A 23,439-nucleotide genomic window follows, 5' to 3' on the forward strand; every position below is an offset into this window, starting at 1 on the left:
TTAGCGCAAAAAACGAATAAATGAATACAATATTAGCGAGCATTAGCTCCAAACGTTTTTCTTTTTTCACCGTTCATCTTCATCGATGTCAACGGGCTAGATCTTTATCGTAATATTAATGATCAAAGTCTTTTAGGATAAAAAAGTCTGCATTCACCAGCTGAACACTAGATGCTTGCGGACGCACTTGTGTACAAAAGGACCCACGCGGTCGCTGGTGTGGTCCGATATACCGAATGGAACGCTTTGAGCTGATTACGGCGAATCGATAACCTACCGAACAAGTTTTTCCGTTTTAATTAGTGCATCGTTATAAAATTCATAACGTTAATCGTTCCCCTCGAACCATGCTTGGCGTTGTTCCGACTGTCTCGCGATTTCCTCCATAGGGAACTTGCGTTTTCGGGCTCGTTACGTGAATCAGGCAGACTATTGACATCTAGCGGTAGTTTTTGGTACTAGTCGAAGGACACTTCTCATAATCTGAATGTGAGAAGAAATGGAGGGACGTTCAGCTTAATTTTTAGACAAGACCCCTTTATCGTTATTTGCAAATATCTTTATAATACAAGTGTAAAACATTCATTATTCATAAATTTTCTCTTCACTTAATATAAAAGAAAATATTCGACGAGACAAACTTACAAATAAAAATAGAGGCCCTAGATTTTCATTCGAATCTCGTATTGATAAATACTGTATCTTATCTACCACGATGTAATATTTGTTATGTTTAGAAATAAAAATAATGCTAATAAAATTATCACTTTCGGGTAAATTAAATACGACTTAATTAACGACGTTATTATAGTATCCTATATATCATGTATACTGCAACGTGTGTTGACCCATTACACCAAATTATGTTCATCGGTTAGTGACATTTAGAAAAAAAATTGTAGTAAGATTACTGCTGAATCGAATCACTTTTTGATGAGAAAACTTCAATCGTCGTAAAGTTTTAATATTTAACTTAATTCCCTGTACCGAAACTATTACCCACTGACATTGCTTGAACTATTTTTTGAAACAATGGAATGGCACAAGTATTAATCACAAGGTGAGGAAATTTTTTATCCATACAAAATGGCAGGAGATGAATCGATTGCCAAAATAATCCCAAGCCAGTACCGTACCATGAAATATATCTTCGGTGTCCGGATGGAAAAAAACATTGTCGAACATTGCCAGGAAGCTTGACGAAGCAGGAACTAGAACCGAGCCAAAAACATTTATTCGGTCACCAGTCCGAATATTGGTATTTTAATTAAAAACATTAATTTCAATTCTCGCGTCGTTTATATGAATGCATCTGCCAATGTTCGACTATTATTGAATTATTATCACGAGTTAGTGATAAACTGCTACCTTGCAAACTGAGCCTAGTCCAATGGGTCAACAATCTTCATATTTTGCATCTACAAATAATTCGTCAACAATCTCTTTGCAAATTCGTTAATGGTATATAACTCATTTCTCAAAGAACAGTCCCTTACCACAAGGACATTATTGAACATAAATAAATAATAGAAATGCCATTCTCGATTTGACGTATTAAATTAGTATTTGTAGATGCAAGGGGAGAGAGGGGGACCTAGATTTAAATTTATAATATTCAAATCGACTGGTTTCATTCACTGTACCGGTGAGTAAGCTATATTTACTGCTGTAGATGCCAGGTAAACGCATGCGCCATTACACAATCACTTATCACCATTCTACCAGCCACTTTTGGAAATTCGCATCTTATTCAAACTTTTTATGCTTCAAGTATTTATACAGACAAACAAGTGCTGAGAAATGTAATCACCTACATGATATTAGGTATCGGCAAACAAAAATGCATTTTCTTTTCATTCAGTGATGTACGTACATACAACATGGCTGATGCATCTTCCTGATATGGAGTGCGTTAAACAATGGATTTACACGTTGCAGCCGCATTGGATAATGAAAATTACTACCAGCCAAATACTGTTCGAGTGCAGCATTGGCAAACCACAAATTTGTAGATGAGTAATATGCTTTTAAGCAGGAATGTATTTCACGCTTATGTATAATTAAAAGCTGTTCGTAATATTGACTCCCAGTTTTGGGTTTGGCCATTTTTTGGAATTAGTTCTCAGTATTAAATTCATTCTAACTAGGCTAATGGTTCGTACTTGTTTAGCACAATCTATGTTGACGTAATTTATTCTAAGATATAGCAAATGTAATTAAAAAGCAGAATTGCTTTTTATACCCAGTGTGGATACATAGGTAATTTAAACAAAATAGGGGAAATTTGAGCAAGCTTTAGTCAAACTGTGGTTTAGATGTTACATTTTGACAGTGGCCTGTCACGACATCCTAAATATCCCTTACTTCTGTCAAGTGAGATAAAAGAATCTTCTCAGATTTCTGAAAAAAATCTTATTGCATGTATGTCGCAAACTATAAAGGATTTTACTTTACTTATGTGTAATGTAAGTCTAGTCTAAAATATAGGTATGCACGACTTGCACAGTAAAGATAAGTTAAGTAGGGCAAGAGCAGCGATAGGTTGCGGGGCAACATTGTCACCGACTATTTGTATTAACTGATTATCGCTTATTTTTGTATATATTTACTATTTGTGTAAATTACTACGAAATTATTCATTAATTCTCGTAACGCCACGTGTGACAAAGTTGTCCCACATACACTACTCTAACTGTAGTTGCCCTAGTTCTATAGGTATTACATGTCGAATTTTTCTCAAATATTATGAATTGTGAAAATTTGTACTTAACAAAGTCATCTCTAATTAAGAATTTGTCACTTCTATAAAATCACTTTTTTCCTTGTTGACTAAAATTTCAGAACATTAAATACTACATCAACGGTATTAGGCTTGTTCGAATCTTCCCTACAAATTTGTAGATACGTGTGACGTTTTACGAATCATACTTGTAATTATAGTATTTTAATTTCGTTTACCTTGTCATGCTAATCTTGCGGATTTTAAATGTTTTGTAATGTCTTCTGTACTGTTAAGATTCAACATGCTCGTTTATGACTTCTCAGCGTTTATACTTTGCATCAGAATTGAGCAATAATTGTAAGTATGATGAAAGCACATACGAGAATTCGGAAAGTGCTAGCAGATATAGAACTTGAATCAGATTATAGCAAAAGCCGTTTAAGTACAGTGAAGAATTTTATCCAGTCATTGATAAGAATCTCCTATAATTGGTGTAGCGTTTGTGTTTGCATGAATTCATACTGAGAACCACAAACAAATTAATTTTGCATATTTCACTGCTAAATTAAGATTTCCGTGTTGGTAAAAATCATTATCACCATAAATTTGCAAATCATATCGAGTTACTGTGCATGGAACAAATTGTTTTCTCAGTTGCCTACTTTGTAAATCCATGTTTATCCTAAACTAATAATCTTATCGAAGATAAGCTATTATCCTAGCTTTGTTATAATAATTTTTTCAGTCCTAGTTTCAACCGTTCCTGAGCTGGATTCACTTTGATTTTCAATTGTTGAATAAGATCAAATATCTTCAGGGAAGGCCCAACTTTAAAACCTGTTAGATCTATAATTTGATCTTTAGTCAAGGTGAGCAATGCATTTCCATCTATTTTACGCTTACTAAAATTGTCACAATACGTGGCACAATCATTGACACGGAGAAACTGCGCAACGTCGAAAACATTCCATTCAGCAGGCACCAAATCACCGAAATCCGAATTCTTTTGCAGACCATCCGCTAACCGAGGAATAAATTTATTATTCGCTGAAGTTACCTGCAAATAAGAGCAAGGCTGTTAGTATTAGTACAGAGAATAGATGATCAGATGTAGTATCAAGACGGTCAACGATTATTGACAAAAATAGCACTATTTGGGACTCAAGTATTCACCTACATGTTAGTTGCTATCAGTTTGAAAATTACCTATCGTTACCTTATGTTATTTGATCAGAACCATGAATAATAGATCGATTTTCTTTTTCAAAAGGAAAAACACGGTGAATCGATGATCAAAAGCCTTTTAAACTAAAATACGGCGAGGATTATGAAATTGTGGGCTATTGTGCGTACAATACAATACTATATATCGACAAAAAAAAATGACACAACAAATAGAAAGAACTTGATTTAGGTATGACACAAATGATATAACAGCATCCCAAAGCTCACGTTAATATAAGATGTAGCAGTTCTCCCCTTGGGTGGAATCAAATTTTGGGCCTCACTACGTGTTTCACTTTCAGCATGTCCTTGGCCAGTAGTAGGACTTGGCAGTGTTTGGTCAGGTCCGGCCGGTTCCTGTGCTGTTTCTGGCTCTCTGCCTCCCTCTTCCGGCAAACTTTCTAATTCTCGTTCTCTCTCAATTTTAGTACCTTGTGCCGGTTGTGGTTCTCTCTCACGATCACGACTTTCCATTCTACTACTTTGCCGGGGTAAAATACTTTTGGCACATGCCACCTTACCCCCTTTCTTCGGTTTTCGTTTACTTTTACGTTTAAGGCCTCTCGGTGATTTTACTGTGGATAATACATGAATTCATAAGTGTAAAAGAACCTTATAAAATCTTGAGCTGAAAGAACTGACTTAGTTTGCAATGAGTGCAATTTTTTTTTTTTTTGCAACTACACGTTTCTAAAAATTTACTCAACTTAATATTTTATCATATTTGAAGAAACAAAGAAAAAAAACGAGATTTATCGTGAACTTGTTAATCTGTTGAAATATCCTCCCTACACTCCAGAATATCTAAATTAAATAACTTTGAATCGCACACACTTTAACTTTTTGTTAAGATAAGCTTTTCAACAAATAATCAATTTACCAGTAGGACTAGTGTTTTTGCCAAGCAAACGGGGCCCTTCTAGCTTATGGTCGACGAGGTCACACCACCCGACAGGGTAAATGTCCGGACTATGACAATCGAGCCATTGATCATACTCATCCTCCCATCCATCAAAGTGTACCCTTAATAGCCTGCCAATTACCCTAGTGATTGTAGCTACGCACACCAATCGAGGATCCATTAAATCAGCAGCTTCTAGTCGCATTCCTTCAATGAATCCATGCTGTGGAATTTCCTGTTCAAAATAAATATTAGGTATTAGGTTGAAGTATGCAATTTTCTGTCTTACGACAAAAATCACGAACCAAAAGCTACAACTGGTACAACATTACACATTACGAAAATTATGTAATCACAGACTAATCTAAATTAAACAATTAATATGACTCACGTATAAACACACATTTAGCATACATGCCAATATTGCTTTACTAAAAGTATAAGCTTACCCTATTGAAAAGTTGAACAGGTGCAGGGATATTATTAGTTTCAGCCAAGTAAGCATCCCAGGTGAACGAAGTCGGATCGTATCCTTTTGGAGGTGTTAGCGGTAATCCATGTTGTGCGCAAAAACCAATTGGGAAAATACAAGGTGAACACGAGTGATAACAGAACCAATCCGCGCCGCTGGCGTCTTCGTCATAACTGTCAATTCTAATCATGATGTAATCTTCCTTTAATACTTGCATCACAGTAGCTGCACAGATAGCAGAAAGATTGAGAGGATCGATAGCCTCGATTTTCATCCCTTCACGAAACGTGTAACCTTGATGTGAATGATGATTCTTTTGTGCCAAAAAATAGCTGTCTGTTGCATCATCTTCGCACAATTGATCTAGCGAAACACGCTCCAAGTAGTCCGAGTACGCATCCAGAGTTTGTCCTACTTTCTTTGCCCATCCGACAGGATGAATCAGAGGTGAGTCTTCGTGGCACCAAAATCCGTTATCTTCCGGAGAAGAGTCGTAGTATCTGACGTGTAAACGTTTTCCTATAATTTTTTGCACTGTCGCAACTTTTACTTGTGAAATTCTATTCTTGTCCACCACTTCTAAATGAAGTCCACATCGGAATCGAGATTTCATACTATCGTTAACCTTGTTGTAAAAGTTAGTTGGCAGTGTTCTAGCGCCAGTTAATCGCCTCATTAGGAAATCCTTCCAATCTTTGTACTTGTTTGCTATTGCTGTAAAAGTAAATACGAGTCAGTTGGTATAAACTAGTCAAAGCATGCCGGTCCTACTTTACAAATAGTATAAGAACTCTAACATAACATAAAGATGTATTTTAAAACTCCGCTGGAGTAAATCCGAAGCATCAAATTGATAGCAGCTACGTTTGTATGCTCTAGTCCAGTCGACACAGTACTGAAAATAGTGTTATATCCAGTGCCACACGTTTTCCCAATTTATTGCTTCTGCTTGCTAACTCTCCCACGTTTCTTATATTAACACTATAGTCTGTATCCTACCCTATCTCCATCCAGCCTCAGACCACTTGCTTAGCTCAGCTAATTGCTTTCCTCACTACTCTGAATTCTCACACCTTTTCTGCATCCATCAGCTTTGTCTCTAGCTTCACTCGTATTTCTACTTTCATTGTCTCTCAAGACACACTCCTGATCTTTTACGCATTTTCAATTATAAACAATAAACTATTCAATATTGTTAAACAAACTACATTCGTCAAACAGTATCATTTATCAGTACCCTGCCAACGTCTTCATCGAATCCAGACCATATTACATTATAACCACCCTTCAGGTGTATCCAGACTTTAAGCGGGAAAGAACCCAAACAAATAATATCAACATTCCATAAAGGACATAACAGGAGAAATCTCTCATTACTGAAATTCTTCCAGTTTTTTTTTCGTTGGCAGATGGTGTTGCGGTTGCCAAACCCCTTGGCTGCTAGCTACTGGAGAACCTAAGTGGCAGCAACCAGTGCAGTTTATGAGTATGGTATCAAGTGACTATAAGCTTACTCAAGTGTACTAATTAAATGAATGGGCATGCGAAGAAAAGGACTGTCACATTCGAGAAGAATTATTTCGTATGATCCAAAATACGGTACGTAGTCTGCAAATATTTGACTAATGTTCGACGTGTTGAATATTTCTAAAACTTTTATCCATACAGCTGTATAGCGGGTTCCATTATATAATTTTGTAACAAATTTTATACAAGTACGGCATCACAGTACTCCAACGTCAAGGTGGGAAGCGCTTTGAGTGATGAACCAGGAATATCAATCTGCTTACTAGGACTTATTAGGAAAAAAATTGATTTTGCAACAATATTTGTAACTTCACAAAATTAAAAGAATTTTTATAATGTTCCATCAAATTATATACTTTAGAATTATATGCCTCTGTGTTAGAATCGAATACTATCTATAATCATCAGACGACGTCCTATTATAAAACTTAGAATATATAGTACGTATTTTCTTGCAATGTGTATTGTGTAGGGTGGTTCTTATTTTACTCATGTCGGAATTTCTTCACGCTCACCCCCTTAAAAGTAATCAACATATATAGAAGAAAATTTAGCTAAATCTCCAAATTTATCCGATAACTCCAACATGCCCCGTCAAGCAGTCGAATTTTTATATGGAAAAATGCATGCATTTGAATTGTTTTATGCTTGGCGGGGGATGTTAGAATTATTGAAAAAATTTGGAGATTTGGCCAAATTTTCTTTTATATATGTTGATTACTTTTGGGGGGTGAGCGCGAAGAAATTCCGACAGGACCAAAATAAGAACCACCCTAGTATTACGAGAATGAGCAACAACTGTTTTGCATTTTGTAAATCCACTTAATAACGAACGCGGAGGGTGTTCACCTAAGATAGCGCCATCAAAACGTTAAATTTATTAAGAATTATATTACAACCTGAGGCCAGTTATGAAGTCTATACCCTCCATAATACCCCGCGGTTCAGTTTCAAACTAATCGACCGTACTGCCCTCTATTAGGGAGTGATGTACTGCACAAGATATCAAAACAGATTCGAGTTTGAATTGTTGAATCGTACGGTACAAAAATACAACTATGCAGAGCTATGTCGGTACCACAAAGGTCGGTATTACGAAGGTCGGTACAAATTTCTCTTGCCCTACGTCGATCAGAAATGTTGGTGAAAGTTCAAGTTCTCAAACGGAGCAATTCTATGGAAGAAACTTGTCAAAAAGCATGTGCATTATCATAGGGAGCTAAGGAGTGCCTGGCTAGAAAAAAATGCATGATCAAATTCAAACATTACATCAATATGAGAAATAACTACTTATAGAAAGTACTTGTATAAAATATTCTTTGGAAAAGGATTGTTAATCACTTGGTTTTGTGATGAGTGAATTAACTCCTGACAGTGTAATTACGATTTGGATACTAATATAATAAATTTTCAAACTTGTTTATAAATGTCCAAACTTTTTGTAAATAAATAGGCACAAGAGTACGAGAGAATTAAACACTGATCAATAATATCTTCGAAGTTATCAACTATTACTATCCTAATTACTTGAGTGCAATATAATAGATATGTATAAGTGGTAGTGGATATTTAGAACTCTATTCACTTACTGTTTGGTGGTATTAAGGGCTTCCCAATGGTCGCACACCAGCCCACAGGGTGGATATCGTTTGAGCACAGCGAAACCCAGAAGTCTTTGTCTGCGTTGTGACCAAACCCCTCGTACCTTAGCAGTGCTCTGTATCCAGAGATACGAAGCACAGTTGCGACCCAAAAGGAATCTGGAAATGCTTCACAAACTTCATCACAATCCGTATTTTCCACTTCAACTTTCATCCCAACTGTTATATTATCCCATATTTCGGATATTGGCGCCTAGAAATATCAATTTCAAACAGATTACACAACTGTAGGTCAGAACATATCTATGATACAAGTTTGATGTATAATTCATTGAACATGCTCACAATTTAGATAACCAAATTTAGCAAAAACTAATCGATGTCACGACAAAATCATACAACCCTAGACAAAAATTTCTAAACGAAAAAAAATTTCTTGATTTTTGAGTTTTATACAATTAAACAACATATTAAATGTTGCAATCGGCATAGGATTGAATGAAATCGGCATACATGCTTAAAACAGGAAACCGGTGCAGCGCAAAATCCAGGCTCAGTGAGTTGTTGGGTCCAATCGTAAGAACCTGCCATTTCAGCCGTGCGTTTTCTCCTCACTGGAAGATCTTCTGGCATTGCAGGTTCTGCGACTACTTTGTCTTTTTCCACCTCAGCTTTCGAGTAGTCACTCGATTCCTTGTCATCTTCATCAGCAATCGTCTAAAAGTTAATAACATATTTAAATGTTGTAAGATGGTGGTGATGCATACTCTGAGAATGATTAAAAAAAAGTAGAAATGTGAAAAAGATTGAAACCTAAGTGCTTTATATAGGTATCATATGAAAATACCAATATTGTGTGTCTCTAAAGGTCTGGTTGAATTATTGATATTTAAGCGGGGAAAGTGTTAAAAAATTCTTAAGTTAATCGCAAAGGGGATGAAACATTCGTAGTTGCCGATAGTTGGGATAACAGAAATCTTTGAATACAAGAGTTAGCTGTGGTAAGAAAAATGTAAATTGTGAAATCTAGTATTGAATACATAATCTAGCGATCATGAGAAAAATTGCAGTTAATAAGTAACCAACCTCGTTAGGAATGGCTTTTACATCCTCTGGTGAAGCAGGGTTACTTAAAGTGCGTTGTTGTGGATGTGACGGACTGTAAGTAGAATCAGCTGTAGGGGCAGTATGCTCTGAAGATCGGGCGCATGCTCTACTGCAAAACCGACGCTCCTTGGTGTAGAACGCGTGCTTCACACCAATTGCACCACATTTTTCACACACAGCTATGATAAAAGTTGAATTTATATTTTTTTTAGTCATTAGAATTGTTTGTCTTTGAATAGTAAGTATATTTCAATCACTGCAAAGAAAATATTTCGCTATTTAAGAAACTCTTGCCACTAGTATTACATTTCTCATGGACGATTTCACTTGAAAATTGCAAGTATGAAGGATCGTAATTCTGATCAAATCCAATTGAACAATTTCTATATGATATCATTAATCAGAAGTATAAAAATACAAGACGGACTTGAGATGTTTGGTTCTGAATAGGGAAGAGAATGAGTGCCTGGAATAACAGGGAATTAATGAAAGAATTTATATCGAGTAAGTGTGTAATATAAAGATAGAAAGAAAAGTGTCCAGTTACAGTGTGGAGATTCATAATAACAGGAAAAAGCGATGATAGTAGACAAGGAGATGCGTGGCGAATAGCCTAGACATAAAGAGACTGAATCCACAATTATCTCCTGCATCTTAATTATACGTGATTGAAACATATACATATATTGAGAAATATATCTTCACGTTGAAGTATGTGCTTTTCATTAGCTTCGCCATAACATTTTCACGTGCTTATTCATCGAGCATCAATTTTCGTATTTCAGTTAATTCATTTGCCCTGATCAAAAACCAGTAAATAAAATAGAGAAATAAAACCCAAACGTTGTCGATTAACCATTTTTCTTTTCTTTCGTATTTTTTAAAATTTGGGTGAAGTACATCACAGAAGTTATTTAAATAGCGCAGTCTCATAATTTGTGTGCAGATGCTTTTTTTTTTTTAACATATGGTATCTTTTTCAAGCTTCAACTGTAATGCATACCTGCTAGACGTGATTATAAAATATATTTCTTATAAGAATGACTTACCAATGCCATCCTTACGGATAGGTATAAAGTTCAAATCTGTATGTGGCTGATAAGCAATTGGAGTCTTTAGGACCAAGCCTGGATGTTTTATAGGTTTGATCTTGCGGTTTCGATTGTCTTGGGTCTGCGTAGCTGCATTTGTGACCACCTGTTCACGATCTCCATCAGCCATGTAATCCTCTATAGTCATGTACTCGCTCATCTCTGGCCCAGTTTGCGGGTCATATTCCTACACAATATTTTTAAACAAATTGACTGCATGTACAAACGTTGTTCATCAAAAAAATTGATATGATCAATATCAATAATCAAAATCAATAATCAGAGAATGGTTTTCTACGACGGGAGATATGACATAACTTACATTTTGTATTTCTTGAGTATCCACAGCCTCCATCGCTTCGTCAGGTTCTGAGCATTCGGCAGTAAACTGTGGGGCCAAATATCGCACCATAGTAGGCGGGCCCATGTGATGATTACGCAGATCGTCAAAAGAATGAGATCCATGAGAGAAAAAAGGGCTTTCTGGTTGGCGCGGGTCTAGCATTAACTCATGTGTTGGCTCCCCATGCATCATCATGTCACTCATCCATACCATCCCCAGCTCTGGCATCCCAGGGATGGATGTATATACTGGATATAGAGAACGTTAAGCTTATTAGACGTATGTATCAGTATCATTATCGCAATATCAGTGAATGGGTAAATAGACATAGAACCATAAATATAATTCTAATGATATTGATATATAGAGCTAATGCGTATTATTTACAATAACAGGAGCAGTAGTTATCATTGAATGAGCATCGCTCTAATTTAAAAGAGCATATTGTCCATTGCAATGCATTGATTATACACGTCGTATATGACGATGGACTGAAAAAAAATTGAACCAGCACGCGACTTCTTAGTCCATGAATATCGTCATTATTCAACACTTCTGACAGAATCAAGTTTCATTATGATGATAGCTACTATCAAGCAAAGCAGATGAATGGATGGATATATCTGATCCACTCTGGCTTCAATAACTAGGTGGCTCATTACTCAATAGTTAATGCTTTGTTATACAAAGTAGAAGTCAGATTTAAGATCTTAAATGTGCTACTATGTCAAGTCGCATTGAAAAATCTCAGAAGTATTTTACCGCTGACGAACACAATTACATTATTTTTATGTAAGCTTAATCAAGCTACCTGCTATGGTCACGGCAATCCAATATATAAAGCATTTGGTACTGCTTTAAAAAGAGAGCATGACACGCTACAGTGACAATTTTGTGCAAAGTTATCAATCGAAACAATTGTGACGAGTACATGAAACATAAGAGAACTCGGACAGGGACGTAACACACAATTGATATGATCTCTACGTTAGAGTAAAAAATGTTGTTTCCGAGAAGTATTGGGAATGGATTTAAAAAAATACATCATTTTCGATGTACTTATTATGTAGAAATGAAAATTGATCAGAATTATACAGATCAGTGTTCCATTCATCATAAATAGTCCATACCACATCGAGAGCGCCTTTGCTTCGGCGGTACGAACCCAAAGACCTAGGAAAACTTTGAAATTGGAAGAGTATTTAGTGCTTGCAGATAAAAACGTGTATTGTTAAGATATGAATAATACTATATTACGTGATTTTTCATATGTAATATGATGCATTCAAGCACATAGAAACGGCGATGTGGAGTGCAGAGGTAGCAGGAAGGGGGATGGGGGCGAGCAAGGGAAACTAGCGGCTGTAAATTAATTACGCTCCTGAAACCGACGCCTGGCGCCCGAAAGCCTGCGTTTATTTAACCTTTTTACATACGTTACCTTCGACCCGAATGATGTCCTTGAAAAACTTGGGAGAGAATCTAAAAAAAGGAGGTCTTATCCGTGCAGTAAAACATTCAACTACGACTATCTGAAAGTTATGGGGAAAATTGAGAAAAGGTAAAGATATATACAAACCATTGGAGGCCTGCATGTCCATGACAAAGGGTTTCGGAGGGTTTATTTGGAGATTTCGACCCGGTATTACCGCAATCTGTGTTTCTCGCGCAGTGGGTACTCCATCCCGATCGACACGAAGAACATTATCATCGAAATTTTCACCCGTAAACCGAGATTCACTTAAAAAAATTGTGTTTTACGCGACATCACCGAACAATAGCGAAAAACATTCGTGGTAGGCCTATTCGCTTCATCCCCACCATCGCAATCGCCCTCCTTAAACCCCAGGGCCGTACCATACGATTCTTCACTTCCCGTTGGAATCCCTTGGGCTGCTGTATCTATCTACTTCACACCAAATCACCGATGGACAAACTGCACACGTCCCATTTTTGTCCAATATCTAACTACGCATACCTTATGCATCGGTGTATGGGCCTTGCGTAGATATAACGCTGGTGCCTCGGCCAAGTTCAAAGATCAATTGTCACTGCTGTAAATCTACCAATTCATCAAATAATTGCCACGTAATTGTGGTTAACGCAATGAAAGATAATTTTCCTGCCAGTAATTGATGGCATTTTTACGTAGCGTGTCAGGATCATATCAGGATACCGAAATTAATTTGAATGCGAAAAACAAACGATAAACAGTTGCTGAACTTTCAATCCAAGGACCAAGGACGACTTGTATAATTATTGTCAATTACCTGTTTTCACCTCTCACTTGTTATGAGACCTGCATGCCTGACTAGCTGTATCAGTCCTAAGGGTCCTAAGTTAAGACCGTTTGTATAAGGTCCTAAGTATCAACAAATGCATGTACAATTGACGAATAGAAAACCGTTTGCTCATAAATAATAAACAGATTTGTAGTTATGCGTGTGGTATATATTCAGTTCATTGATAGCCAAGCACGTTGAGTATCTTATCTCTGATTGACCTTGAAGTGTTGCCATTCTAAGGCCAAATAAAAACTGACAATCAGCAACTAAAAATTTTGAGTGTAACTGGTAACTCAACAATCAAGGTGATTTAACCGTTACGCCAAACAATTTGTTTTGTATTATAATCATATACTCACAGCATTGTATCACCCGTTCATCGTGTTACCTTTGTCTTGTTTTATGTCATTGCTTTATGCCAAATAACAGTATTACATCTTGTAGGAGTTGTCATTTCATCCTCTTGGAAGAATGGTGAAATCTTCACAAATATGCACTTACTTTGAAGTTCACCATTTTGTGTCAAGTTTTCCATTTTTATTCACAGATATGTCACCCGAGGAACTACGTCTTCCAATGCCATGGGGTCACATAGCAGCCAAGGCATGGGGTTCACCTAATGGCAAGCCTGTTTTGATGGTTCATGGACTTCTGGACAATGCAGGATCATTTGATCGCCTGATTCCATTTCTACCATTCGATTATTACTTTGTCTGCATTGATTTACCGGGCCATGGATTATCGTCACACTTCCCTGCAGGGTTACCCCTGGATTATTTAAATCACGTTTTAGCTCTTCGCAGAGTCTTAGACAGTCTTAAGTGGAGCAATTGTATCTATATAGGTCATAGTTTAGGCGCGACTATGGGACTGATGTTCACCTCAATTTATCCTGAGAGAGTAAAGAAAATTTTATGTTTTGACGCAGTTACTGCTACGCCAATTACAAACAATAGACTAATTCCCCACATTCGAAAGGTACATGACAATATTTTGAGCATTGAAGGGAAAGAAAAGACTATGAAAGTATATACCGAGGACGAAGTGATGTACATGCTCATGTATACAAGATTCTTTGCTCTAAATTTTGCTGCTGCTGAAGCTTTGATGAAGCGATCTGTTACCAAAATTGGTGATAAATACAAGTTGAACCGCGACGTACGACTCAACGCCGGCTTGTTTCCGGTATTTAATTCTGATCAACACTTGAGTTTACTTGAGAAACTCAAATCACCTGCGACAGTCATTGCCGCAACAGCAACAATGGCTACAGCTCATTATGAAAAAATGTTATGGCTTAGTTCAGATAGGTTGATGAAATCACACAGGTTTCTAATAGTTGAAGGTAATCATGACGTACACAATAATCACCCTGAGAAAGTTGCTTCTCACGTATGCCAATTTTTGAGTGATCTTAAGAGCAATTTGTGATCTACGTAGCTCTTAGTTAATCTCAATTCACATGGAAACATGTACGATTTGATTAAAAATAAACAAAAAAATAATCTATATTAATTTAAATTCTGTTTCTATTACGTTTCTACACGTCAAAATCAATTTAGGGTATGGATTATAAATTACTTAAAAGTATGATTGTAATATATTGTGTAGTCAAATTAAAGGAAAAATGTAATTTAAAATGTAATAAGCTTTTTTGCTCTCTTGACGATTAAAATATACAGTAAAAGTAGGTGAATGGTAAATATGTGGTGGGAATCATTGGAGGAAATTCTAATAAACTTGATAAATGCAAAACTTATTGATGTACTTTTTTTTTACCAGATTCAACAGAATTGTATTTTACATCAATTCTAAGATTTTATGAAGTAAAATTAACAAAGCTTTGTGGAGTGATGTAATATGATTGAAAGTGATACCAAACTCTTCTATTGAATAAATCAATTTCATTACTCGTTAAGATGTCACTAAGGTGACTCTGACTAGTCCATTCATTTGATATACCTTGAATGTGATTTCTTTATCCTGCAAAACAAGATCTCGCAGATGATCTTCTAAAACAACTGCTGTGTGATTCATAAATGAATCACATCTTCTGGTGCTGTGTATATGTTCTGGTGCGAGTTGAATTTCATACCAACAGATCAAAGCATTTGGAATAGCTCGTTCTGGTACTGATATCTTGCCAAAATTAACTAACGATTCGTTGGTCTCGGAATCATCTAGCTGAGTCAAAGTTACTGCGTTCGTTGACGGTCTGCATTCATACATACTTGAGTTGAGATCAAAAACCTGATTTATCTGCAACATCAGGTCAAAGTTGTTAGCAATCAATCACAAGTCATATGAAGCATATTTCTCAGTTCAAGGATTGTCATGTTTTAATTTGTCTTGCAACTGGTTAGCAAATTGTGAAATATCACAAATGAAAGAAAGCTTAGAGAATAGTATTCAAGTCATCCTGAAAAGTACCTCATACAATTAAAGAGAGATTAAATCATCACCAACCTCAAATTCGTTAATACATTCTGCGACAAAAAAATATCTCCCATCATTACTAGCACTATGAATTGTCGAACCAGGTTCATTTTTACTGTCTGCACTCTGAAAAGATGTATGTAATCAAAGTTATGCTTAGACTACAGCTTCATATTTCACTGTCAGCTATTAGAGAAACTTTAACTTACCATGTCATATTTACTGTTCCTCAAATGTCCCTGAACATTTTTATCGTTAACTCTGACCATTTTGGGTAAATCAGTAGAATACACTAGTTGACCCATTAAAAAGATTTTCTGTTGTAGTATGAAACCAGCGTTATTTAAAAAGTAACTATAAAATAAAGCACGCTTAATTAATTAGCAATTACCGTGCAGTTATTCAGTAATTATTTAGAATCAGCTTACTCAAGGAAATCGTGGTAGTTTTGCTGGTCCCGATCCTTCAATTCTCCTTTGGCATCAAAGTTATGAATTAGAATGGCATCAATTTTGTTGTTAATTTCACTGTAATTCGATATCGGTTCAATTAGTGAAGTGATCCCACTGTCGGTTGCTACTTTGTGTAAAACAGTTTGCAATGCTAGTGAATTTGCTTCACAGTAGAGCTTTTCACAGTTCCTATTTTCCTTCAATAAAGTCAGTCCGTAAACAGGAAATGGTGAAGTATCTAGGACGTATTTAATGGGTTCATTTTTTTGATGTTTTGCAATTCTCACTAATGATATCACATAATCGAAATCATTCAAGAAAGTAATCACTTCTTTTGGAAGACGGAAAATCGGTTCCATTTTTGGTGTCGTATCTGTAACTAATTTGTACGAACAGTTGAGTTTTCCGTTCAAAATTTCAGCCGAAATTTCCACGTGATCACGTTGCTTGCAAATCCTAGGAATAGCTGGAAAAATAGCTTGCTGCCAGCAAGATTTCCCTTGTGATGAATTAAGTGTTATGTCTTCGTCTATATTCAATTTGAACCATGCTACCAAACCATCAATGATCCCATCGTATCTACATTTTACATTGACCATTCCTTTTTCACCATCTCCACTGAATGTTCTTAGTACCGATAAATCGTTGAAATTGACCTTTACTATTTCTTTCGGTTCAGTAACATAATTAACGTTGACATTTTCTAAATTCTCAGTATCATAGAATTCGTCATCAACCAGGACAGATACGTTATCAAAATTTAAAAAACTTGGGTGATCGGACTTGTTGAATAATATTGTTGATCTAGACCGAATATGTTCAGACTCGACTGCAGCTACATAAAGCGTAGCTCCTAAGGGAATGACCATCCCTAAATTGTTTCCAACAAAAAGATTTTCATGTGCATCTATTAGTGTCGGTATCACACACTCCCCAAATAAACCAGCATCAAAAGTTTCTGTGATTATCAAATTTACCCTGAAACAGACCATGTAATATCCACATTTTATGATGCATTAAAAAATGTGACAGTAAGGAAAAAGAATAACATTTAAAGTATTCTGTAGAACATAAATAATGGTAATTTAAATTGACCTATTAGGTATGTCCTGTGGGATGCACAAATTCTCTGAAGACTTGGGGAACAATTTTATATCACCGGCATTGTTTCTACTGAATACATTTCTTGCAACGTTTCCCATAACAGGTGAACATTCGCAGGCATATATTTCTTTTGCACCTGCCTCGTGCGCATACAAGCTCAACAGACCAGTGCCAGTTCCTATGTCCAAGACAACGTCATAACCTTGAGCTATGCGCTTTTGAATTGCTCTTCTGAATCCTCTATTTCTAGCCGTGTCATTCAACATTGGAAAATGCCATCTGTCTACAGCCATACTGAAAGCATTCTGAAGGTTTCTTTCGGCAGGTAGAAAATTTGAATCCACTTGAAGCGCAAGTTTTAAATACTGAATGGCTTCTATTGGATTATTATTTCTAAAATGGCAAAATTAACAATTATCAATAAGCTAAGAACATACATAATACAAGAACCATGTGTGGTGTACTACCTAAGAAGATGAGCAGCAAAATTATTCAGCATACGTGTATTATTTGGATAAATATGTAGCGAATGTTTGTAACAGGTCACAGCATCTTCAATTCTATTCCCCAACTCTAACTGCATTCCCCACTCGCCTGCAAGGAAATATCAGTAATATTATTACCAAAATTTGAAGGAATGAGTCTTAATAAATCAATAACTATACAATTTGGATAGGAGGAAGAGAAATATTGAGTATACCTTGAAATAACTTACACAAAACGTCAGTGAACAATTTTTCCACTTCTGATCTCTTCGCTGGACATAATTCTGCAACTACTGTGTAATAAGCATAGGCTCTCCCAACATTTCCACATGCATCCTGTTCCTGAGCCTTTTCCAGTGCTTTTTCAACAATTTCCCTTATTTCCACATCCATCCTGGGGTGTGCTGTAATAAATATTGCACCATATTGGATAATCATTACAACTGTAAAACTGCTCACTGTCAGGGTGCATAATCGAGACCAGAAAAAAAATTCAAAGTGATCAATGATTATAATTGAAGAGTGAAAGAGAAACATTTATAACCGCCAAAATTAACAATCAATCGAATCATACTTCTCTCATTGATGTAATTAGGGTGGAATAATTCTTGAAAATATGTGAATCAGTAGAGTGGATCGACTTTTACGCCGAAACCAGATTGGGTATTTTCATTATATGACCCCTTGATATGACCTGCAGCGAATGAAGGACAGATTTATGTTTACAATCTCGTTCTGTCAAGCGGCATTGACATTCAAGGTTATGTTTCCGTCTCCGGCAATCAATTGTAAGTTTATAACACAAAAATACAAGGATACATAAATAATTAGGGACTATAATCTTCTCCACATCGCACTGGTTTACACACGACGTACGATTTGTGATATGTATCGTCAGTTGTTGGTAAAATATTCTGTGATTAGGTTATCCTCTGTCCAAATTCCCTAGCTTCTCAATCCTTCTGGTCATGGAAGAAGGATTACATTTCACCACACTTCTGGTTAATGGCTTAAGGAGACAAGAGAAAAAGCATTCGATACTTTAGAAATAGCCAATATTCGATTGGCACTGATTCATGGATAGGATTTTAGAGGTTTTTTTTTTTACAAGTAAGTTTTGTGACTGAGATGTTAGATCGTAAATTTTATTAGCATATAAATCCAGGGGTGTGTATACATTTTAATTGAAATTTAGAAAAAGAGTACAACTAGGGTAAATTTTCATACAAATATTTGAGTCTGTATTAGGCAATTTGGAGAATTTACATTTTCAATCGCACCAATCAATATCATTAATATGTATGAACTACATTATTTTATGTACACATAAGTTGGCTACAGATTTTGAATTTTGGAATCCATTGAGAAGCCATATTAGGCATAGATAAACGGTCACTGTATTCTCTGAATACTTCGTGTATCTAAGGAACAATACAACAATCGTAACAATGTGATAATTACTTACAATTTCGTAAGATTAATATGACTTTTATATAAATATTAACATTTTCATCGTAGATTTAATAAATTACAAACTGTTCAACAACGACAAAATTCGAATCCAAAACAGCATTATTTACATTTAATCTAACAGAATTAATAGTTTGTGAAAAAATAAAAAATCCTCAATCTCGCATTGACCTACAATAAATATAGGAGAAAAAAAAAACAAGAATGATTTAACTAAACAGTTGTACATCCATGCATGGATAGATTAATTTTTTGCAGTATAAGTAATGTTCAACATATCATTTGTTTCTTACTTTATTCATGTCTAGCATGTAGAAATCTGAATTGCTTGTTAAACTCGTAATGTTTTCTAACCGCACAGTGGTATTTAATTTGTTACTACATACCTATTGTAAATTTACCACTTATCTAATTCACTGCAGTTGCACAATTCACGGGGAAATGGAGACGTGCATCAATTATCAAGCAGTGAACCAAATGAATCGCAAAGCACCGATCATGTAGGCACGTTGCATATGATGCGCAGACTGAAAATAGCTAACAAACGATACATGGTACGTACATTGATATTATGATCACTGTATCGCATATCGTTTCATCACTATTTGCAGTCTGTGATTTTCTAAGATTTGAAGAGGACTGTCTGACTGACGGGTCAATTATAGAATGATCTAGTAAGCAGTTACATTCTTTCACATTAGCTGGTTACTGGATCATGTTACAGATAATATGGAATTTACAAAATGTACTGATACCTCCCAAAGTTTCGTGAATGGGCTAACGTCCTAATTAATTTATAATCGGAATGATTTTAAATATTGCACATCATTTCATCACATTTTGGATCAAAGTATTGAAAATGTTTTCCCAAATCCAGTTAATGTAGTTGACTCACCGAACAGCTATGAAAATGAAGATGAACCGTCTTCTAATTTAATTATGAATCAATTAGATCAATTTGTTGGAATGAATAGACCAGATGAATTTATAACATATGGCCGCCATTGGTTCATTAAGGTTGAGAATGATGACAAAGGTATGATCATGTCGTAGGGTGCCAAAAGACTTCAACTTTTTAGCTTCCATATAAATGATTTTGGTTGACCGGTTCGAAATAGCCCTGTTATACAACAATTCAGAACTGCAAGTTACAACTACAATTGAACAAATCGTACAACCCAGTGGCCTAGGAAACTTGTAAGACGAAAATTGCGCAAACAAATTTTTAAATCATTTCAGTCTCCAATTACCAAGAATCGATGAGCTCTGCAACATTCATAAACCGAAAAGTCCAACCATAAAAAGGAAACCCGCAAAATATAACTTTTGATGATAATCCTCAGTTCCTCAGTTGGTACTTAAAATCCTCAATTTTGCATTGGCCAGCAATGAATGTAAAAAAAAAACAAGACCAATGTAACAAAACAGTTATACATGCATGCATAGCTACATTATATCTTCCGCAAATAAAAGAAGCCATAAAAGTACGGTGTGATGTAATTATACACATAATTACACTTTCGAAATTTTGCCAAAATTTTTGATTGTGTAAGCTATTGGTTGCTGTACTGGTTTTCAATTTGCTTTTAAAAAAATAATGAGCCCAAAATCATCTCTACGGTAAAAGTAATTTGGCCTACACAGTTACTAATCGCCTCCAACCATGAATGCATCTTCATCAGAGTCTTCATCATTCGAGTCAACATCTAGATACAACGCAGGTAAGTCTATATCATCTTCGTCATCATCTTCTTCTTGAACAACACCGTGAAAAAGCATGTTGTAGCATTTGGACTGTGGATTGCGGAAATGTACATAAGGTGTATCTGCCCGTAAACGCATTCCGCACAGCCAACAAAAATATGTATTGCACCTCCAGCATACCATCTTGTTGCAACCATCGGATTTCTAAACAAAATTTGAAAGCACATTATTATTTTTCGTGAATAAACTATAACACGTAAATAATATGCATAAGGTGAATAACATAAGGAAAAATTTTTTATCCCTGAACTAAATCTAGAGCTTTTACAGAAATGCTTTTTTGAAATTTTCTATTCGTTTTCGTTAACACGGAAAGTTTACAATTTGCTTCAGTGTTCTAGATTTGTTACAACGCTGAAATTCATATTTAGTTAATCAAAGAATACCTCAATTGCAGCATTGCAGTGCGGACAATTCCGGCTATACGTGTTTATCCAAGTTTCTGACATGGTGTTCTCAACCAGTGCTTGTAATTGTTTCTTCCCATAACGCTGTTCGAGTTGGATCTTCTTATCATCAGGTGCGTTTTGATACTCTGTCACAAGTTTTTGTTTTTCAGCTGCGGATGATTTTACTTGTATGAATAATAATCATGTGCTTTATTTTACTCCAACTTTTTTTTGCCTTAAGCTTTCGAATTACCTGACTTGAATTTGCATGGTTCGATTCCATGGTAAACCATTTTGCAATAAATACAAAAAGCGTACTGACAAGCAGGACAGTTTGCCATTCTATCATTTGGCTCGCGACTAACAGGATATTGACAATGAGGGCGTGGACAATAAACAATATCGGTCATTGTGTCTAATGTCACGCTTAGCAGAGTGGCGTCGTATTTCGCAAATAATTCTTGACTGACTAAATCCTTGACCTGTATGAAATAAAAAAATGAATGCATAAAAATTAAAATTGTTACATTATTCGATATGATGATAATGACGGAAGGATCAATTTTGAGGTAGTTGATGTTTGACAAACATTGCCAAACAATTTTCACGTGATCGCTGCAATGATTGTGGTAATTCTAGCAATTTAGAACATGTTACCAACTTACTTGCCCTGGAGTTGCTTCGGACGAGCATTTTTCTTCTGGACAGCTAATATTCTTGACATTTCCATCTTGAATCCTAATTTCCAAGTAGGTAAGAATACATTCTTTACAAAAGACATGAAAGCAGGGTACAAATTGTGTACAATGTTCACCCAATTTATCTAAGAAACAAATTTTACATGTATAAAAGTTTCTCTTGAATTCAGTTTGCTTGCGTTTTGAGTCATAATCGATCAACATTTGCACTGGATTTCTACTGATTGACTGGTCTGAAACAGCTCGTTCATCGGCGAACTTTTTAGTCTTCTGTTTCCTCCCACGTCTTCTTGCAGGATGTTTTTCGTTGATTGTTTTTCTAACCCTTGGCTTTGTCAGGATTTGGTTACACTTAACTTCCTTGCTTTTCGAATCTTTCTTCATCTCTTCATCACCATCTTTAAATTTGTTCGTATCTTCCGCATTCTGAGTCTTCTCTAGGGCCATTTTATAACAAGTATAACCATAGTCGATTGCTAGGCTTGCTTCTATGTTTAAAAATTCCAACGTTTCATCTTTCAAGAATGCCATCCATGTAAAGAGGATTTCAAGCCCTTTGTTTTCTTCCCACAACTTATCCAATTTCTTACACAATTTAGCAATAGCGTATTGACTTAACCATGATGAGACAAGGGTAAATTTCGGCGGAGATTCTGAAGGATAATTAGATGGCAGTGTAATAAATAACGACAATGGGGGTAAATGAGATATCGGTACGCTTTGTACAGGCTCATCAGGAAATCTGCTGTCTTTGTAAGTGAAGGAATACTCCGGAGGAATAGTTACGTAAGCTTTTAAGGTACATTCATACTGTTCGTTCTCCTTGTGATATGAAAATTCTTCTTTGTTATAGATGCTTTCTAGGGCAACAATTTCATCTTTTTGCTTCTCGTTGTCAGTTGACTGAAAATGAAATATTGTTTATCAATTAAAAAATCAAAACAAATCCTATTTCGCATAAGTAAATTGTTCGTTACTATATATCATTTATGTCATAAACTTCGGAGAACAGATTTTTCTTTCGTATTGAAATAATATTGTGTGTATTTTTATAGGTTACGTTTAGTAAATAAAGCGCGATAAAGTTTATAAAATTTACCATTTTTTTCGCAGGTGAGGGTTGAATAACAAGATTTTTTCTGAAGAATAAGGTTATTCGATTTTTGTTTGAAATTTTTCAAATATATGATGAAAAAATTTTATTCCTGCGCACGGTTTCCTACAAGACTATGTTCCTGCTGGACAAAAATCCGAAACGGTGAAGGTCAGTGCAGCCGGAACATGAAGAAAACAGCTGTTTTTCCGTACCAGGAAGTACAAAATACAATTATGGCAGTTATCGATTAAAATCGAAGTATATTTTTTAGC

General features: G+C 35.7%; 4 protein-coding genes and 1 long non-coding RNA gene across 8 annotated transcripts; 2 read left to right on the plus strand and 3 right to left on the minus strand.

Annotated features, from left to right (window-relative positions):
* Nucleotides 1–520: 520 nt before the first annotated feature.
* On the minus strand, nucleotides 521–12,916 carry LOC124300518 (polycomb protein Sfmbt). The gene is made up of 10 exons (XM_046754717.1): nucleotides 12,568–12,916; nucleotides 10,968–11,236; nucleotides 10,604–10,832; nucleotides 9,534–9,733; nucleotides 8,961–9,164; nucleotides 8,436–8,700; nucleotides 5,297–6,033; nucleotides 4,827–5,082; nucleotides 4,175–4,521; nucleotides 521–3,779 (listed from the first exon to the last, which is right to left on the minus strand). The coding sequence occupies exons 1-10, from the start codon at nucleotides 12,587–12,589 to the stop codon at nucleotides 3,450–3,452; spliced, it is 2,859 nt and encodes a 952-aa protein (XP_046610673.1). The 5' UTR covers nucleotides 12,590–12,916; the 3' UTR covers nucleotides 521–3,449.
* LOC124300527 (serine hydrolase-like protein) lies at nucleotides 12,426–15,028 on the plus strand. 3 transcript variants are annotated; one of them, XM_046754736.1, is made up of 2 exons: nucleotides 12,426–12,549; nucleotides 13,821–15,028. In XM_046754736.1, exon 2 carries the CDS (start codon nucleotides 13,823–13,825, stop codon nucleotides 14,702–14,704), a length of 882 nt encoding a protein of 293 aa, XP_046610692.1. In that variant the 5' UTR covers nucleotides 12,426–12,549; nucleotides 13,821–13,822; the 3' UTR covers nucleotides 14,705–15,028. The 3 variants fall into 3 exon arrangements, with proteins under 3 accessions (XP_046610692.1, XP_046610691.1, XP_046610690.1); XM_046754735.1 differs by lacking the exon at nucleotides 12,426–12,549 and adding an exon at nucleotides 12,971–13,318; XM_046754734.1 differs by lacking the exon at nucleotides 12,426–12,549 and adding an exon at nucleotides 12,972–13,578.
* A 114-nt stretch (nucleotides 15,029–15,142) lies between these two features.
* On the minus strand, nucleotides 15,143–18,444 carry LOC124300520 (protein arginine N-methyltransferase 9-like). 2 transcript variants are annotated; one of them, XM_046754722.1, is made up of 8 exons: nucleotides 18,325–18,444; nucleotides 17,981–18,154; nucleotides 17,733–17,859; nucleotides 17,257–17,658; nucleotides 16,138–17,139; nucleotides 15,919–16,063; nucleotides 15,740–15,835; nucleotides 15,143–15,532 (listed from the first exon to the last, which is right to left on the minus strand). In XM_046754722.1, the coding sequence occupies exons 2-8, from the start codon at nucleotides 18,141–18,143 to the stop codon at nucleotides 15,188–15,190; spliced, it is 2,280 nt and encodes a 759-aa protein (XP_046610678.1). In that variant the 5' UTR covers nucleotides 18,144–18,154; nucleotides 18,325–18,444; the 3' UTR covers nucleotides 15,143–15,187. The 2 variants fall into 2 exon arrangements, with proteins under 2 accessions (XP_046610678.1, XP_046610677.1); XM_046754721.1 differs by having other exon boundaries at nucleotides 17,966–18,154.
* Nucleotides 18,420–19,740, plus strand: LOC124300531 (uncharacterized). Its single transcript, XR_006907237.1, has 2 exons — nucleotides 18,420–18,538; nucleotides 18,700–19,740. It is a non-coding gene; the product is annotated as an uncharacterized LOC124300531 (long non-coding RNA).
* Nucleotides 18,875–23,385, minus strand: LOC124300521 (E3 ubiquitin-protein ligase RNF14-like). The gene is made up of 5 exons (XM_046754723.1): nucleotides 23,171–23,385; nucleotides 22,039–22,974; nucleotides 21,627–21,855; nucleotides 21,371–21,543; nucleotides 18,875–21,128 (listed from the first exon to the last, which is right to left on the minus strand). The coding sequence occupies exons 1-5, from the start codon at nucleotides 23,171–23,173 to the stop codon at nucleotides 20,868–20,870; spliced, it is 1,602 nt and encodes a 533-aa protein (XP_046610679.1). The 5' UTR covers nucleotides 23,174–23,385; the 3' UTR covers nucleotides 18,875–20,867.
* Between the last annotated feature and the right edge of the window lie 54 nt (nucleotides 23,386–23,439).

This window comes from Neodiprion virginianus, chromosome 3 (genome assembly GCF_021901495.1).
Source record: "Neodiprion virginianus isolate iyNeoVirg1 chromosome 3, iyNeoVirg1.1, whole genome shotgun sequence".
NCBI lineage: Eukaryota > Metazoa > Arthropoda > Insecta > Hymenoptera > Diprionidae > Neodiprion > Neodiprion virginianus.

What these genes read in the sequence shown, in the direction of transcription:
- LOC124300518 (XM_046754717.1), bottom strand. Translation starts at nt 12,589, where the DNA reads ATGGACATGCAGGCCTCCAATG. An exon ending in TAAAAGCCATTCCTAACGAG is followed by an intron (nt 9,165 to 9,533) that starts GTTGGTTACTTA and finishes ATTAACTTTTAG; the next exon opens with ACGATTGCTGATGAAGATGA. An exon ending in CTGTTCAACTTTTCAATAGG is followed by an intron (nt 5,083 to 5,296) that starts GTAAGCTTATAC and finishes TATTTTGAACAG; the next exon opens with GAAATTCCACAGCATGGATT.
- LOC124300527 (XM_046754736.1), top strand. Translation starts at nt 13,823, where the DNA reads ATGTCACCCGAGGAACTACGTCTTCCAATGCCATGGGGTCACATAGCA.
- LOC124300520 (XM_046754721.1), bottom strand. Translation starts at nt 18,143, where the DNA reads ATGGATGTGGAAATAAGGGAAATTGTTGAAAAAGCACTGGAAAAGGCT. An exon ending in TTTGCTGCTCATCTTCTTAG is followed by an intron (nt 17,659 to 17,732) that starts GTAGTACACCAC and finishes TTGCCATTTTAG; the next exon opens with AAATAATAATCCAATAGAAG. An exon ending in GGAACAGTAAATATGACATG is followed by an intron (nt 15,836 to 15,918) that starts GTAAGTTAAAGT and finishes ACATCTTTTCAG; the next exon opens with AGTGCAGACAGTAAAAATGA.
- LOC124300521 (XM_046754723.1), bottom strand. An exon ending in ACCATGCAAATTCAAGTCAG is followed by an intron (nt 21,544 to 21,626) that starts GTAATTCGAAAG and finishes AATCATCCGCAG; the next exon opens with CTGAAAAACAAAAACTTGTG. An exon ending in ACTGCAATGCTGCAATTGAG is followed by an intron (nt 21,129 to 21,370) that starts GTATTCTTTGAT and finishes AATTTTGTTTAG; the next exon opens with AAATCCGATGGTTGCAACAA.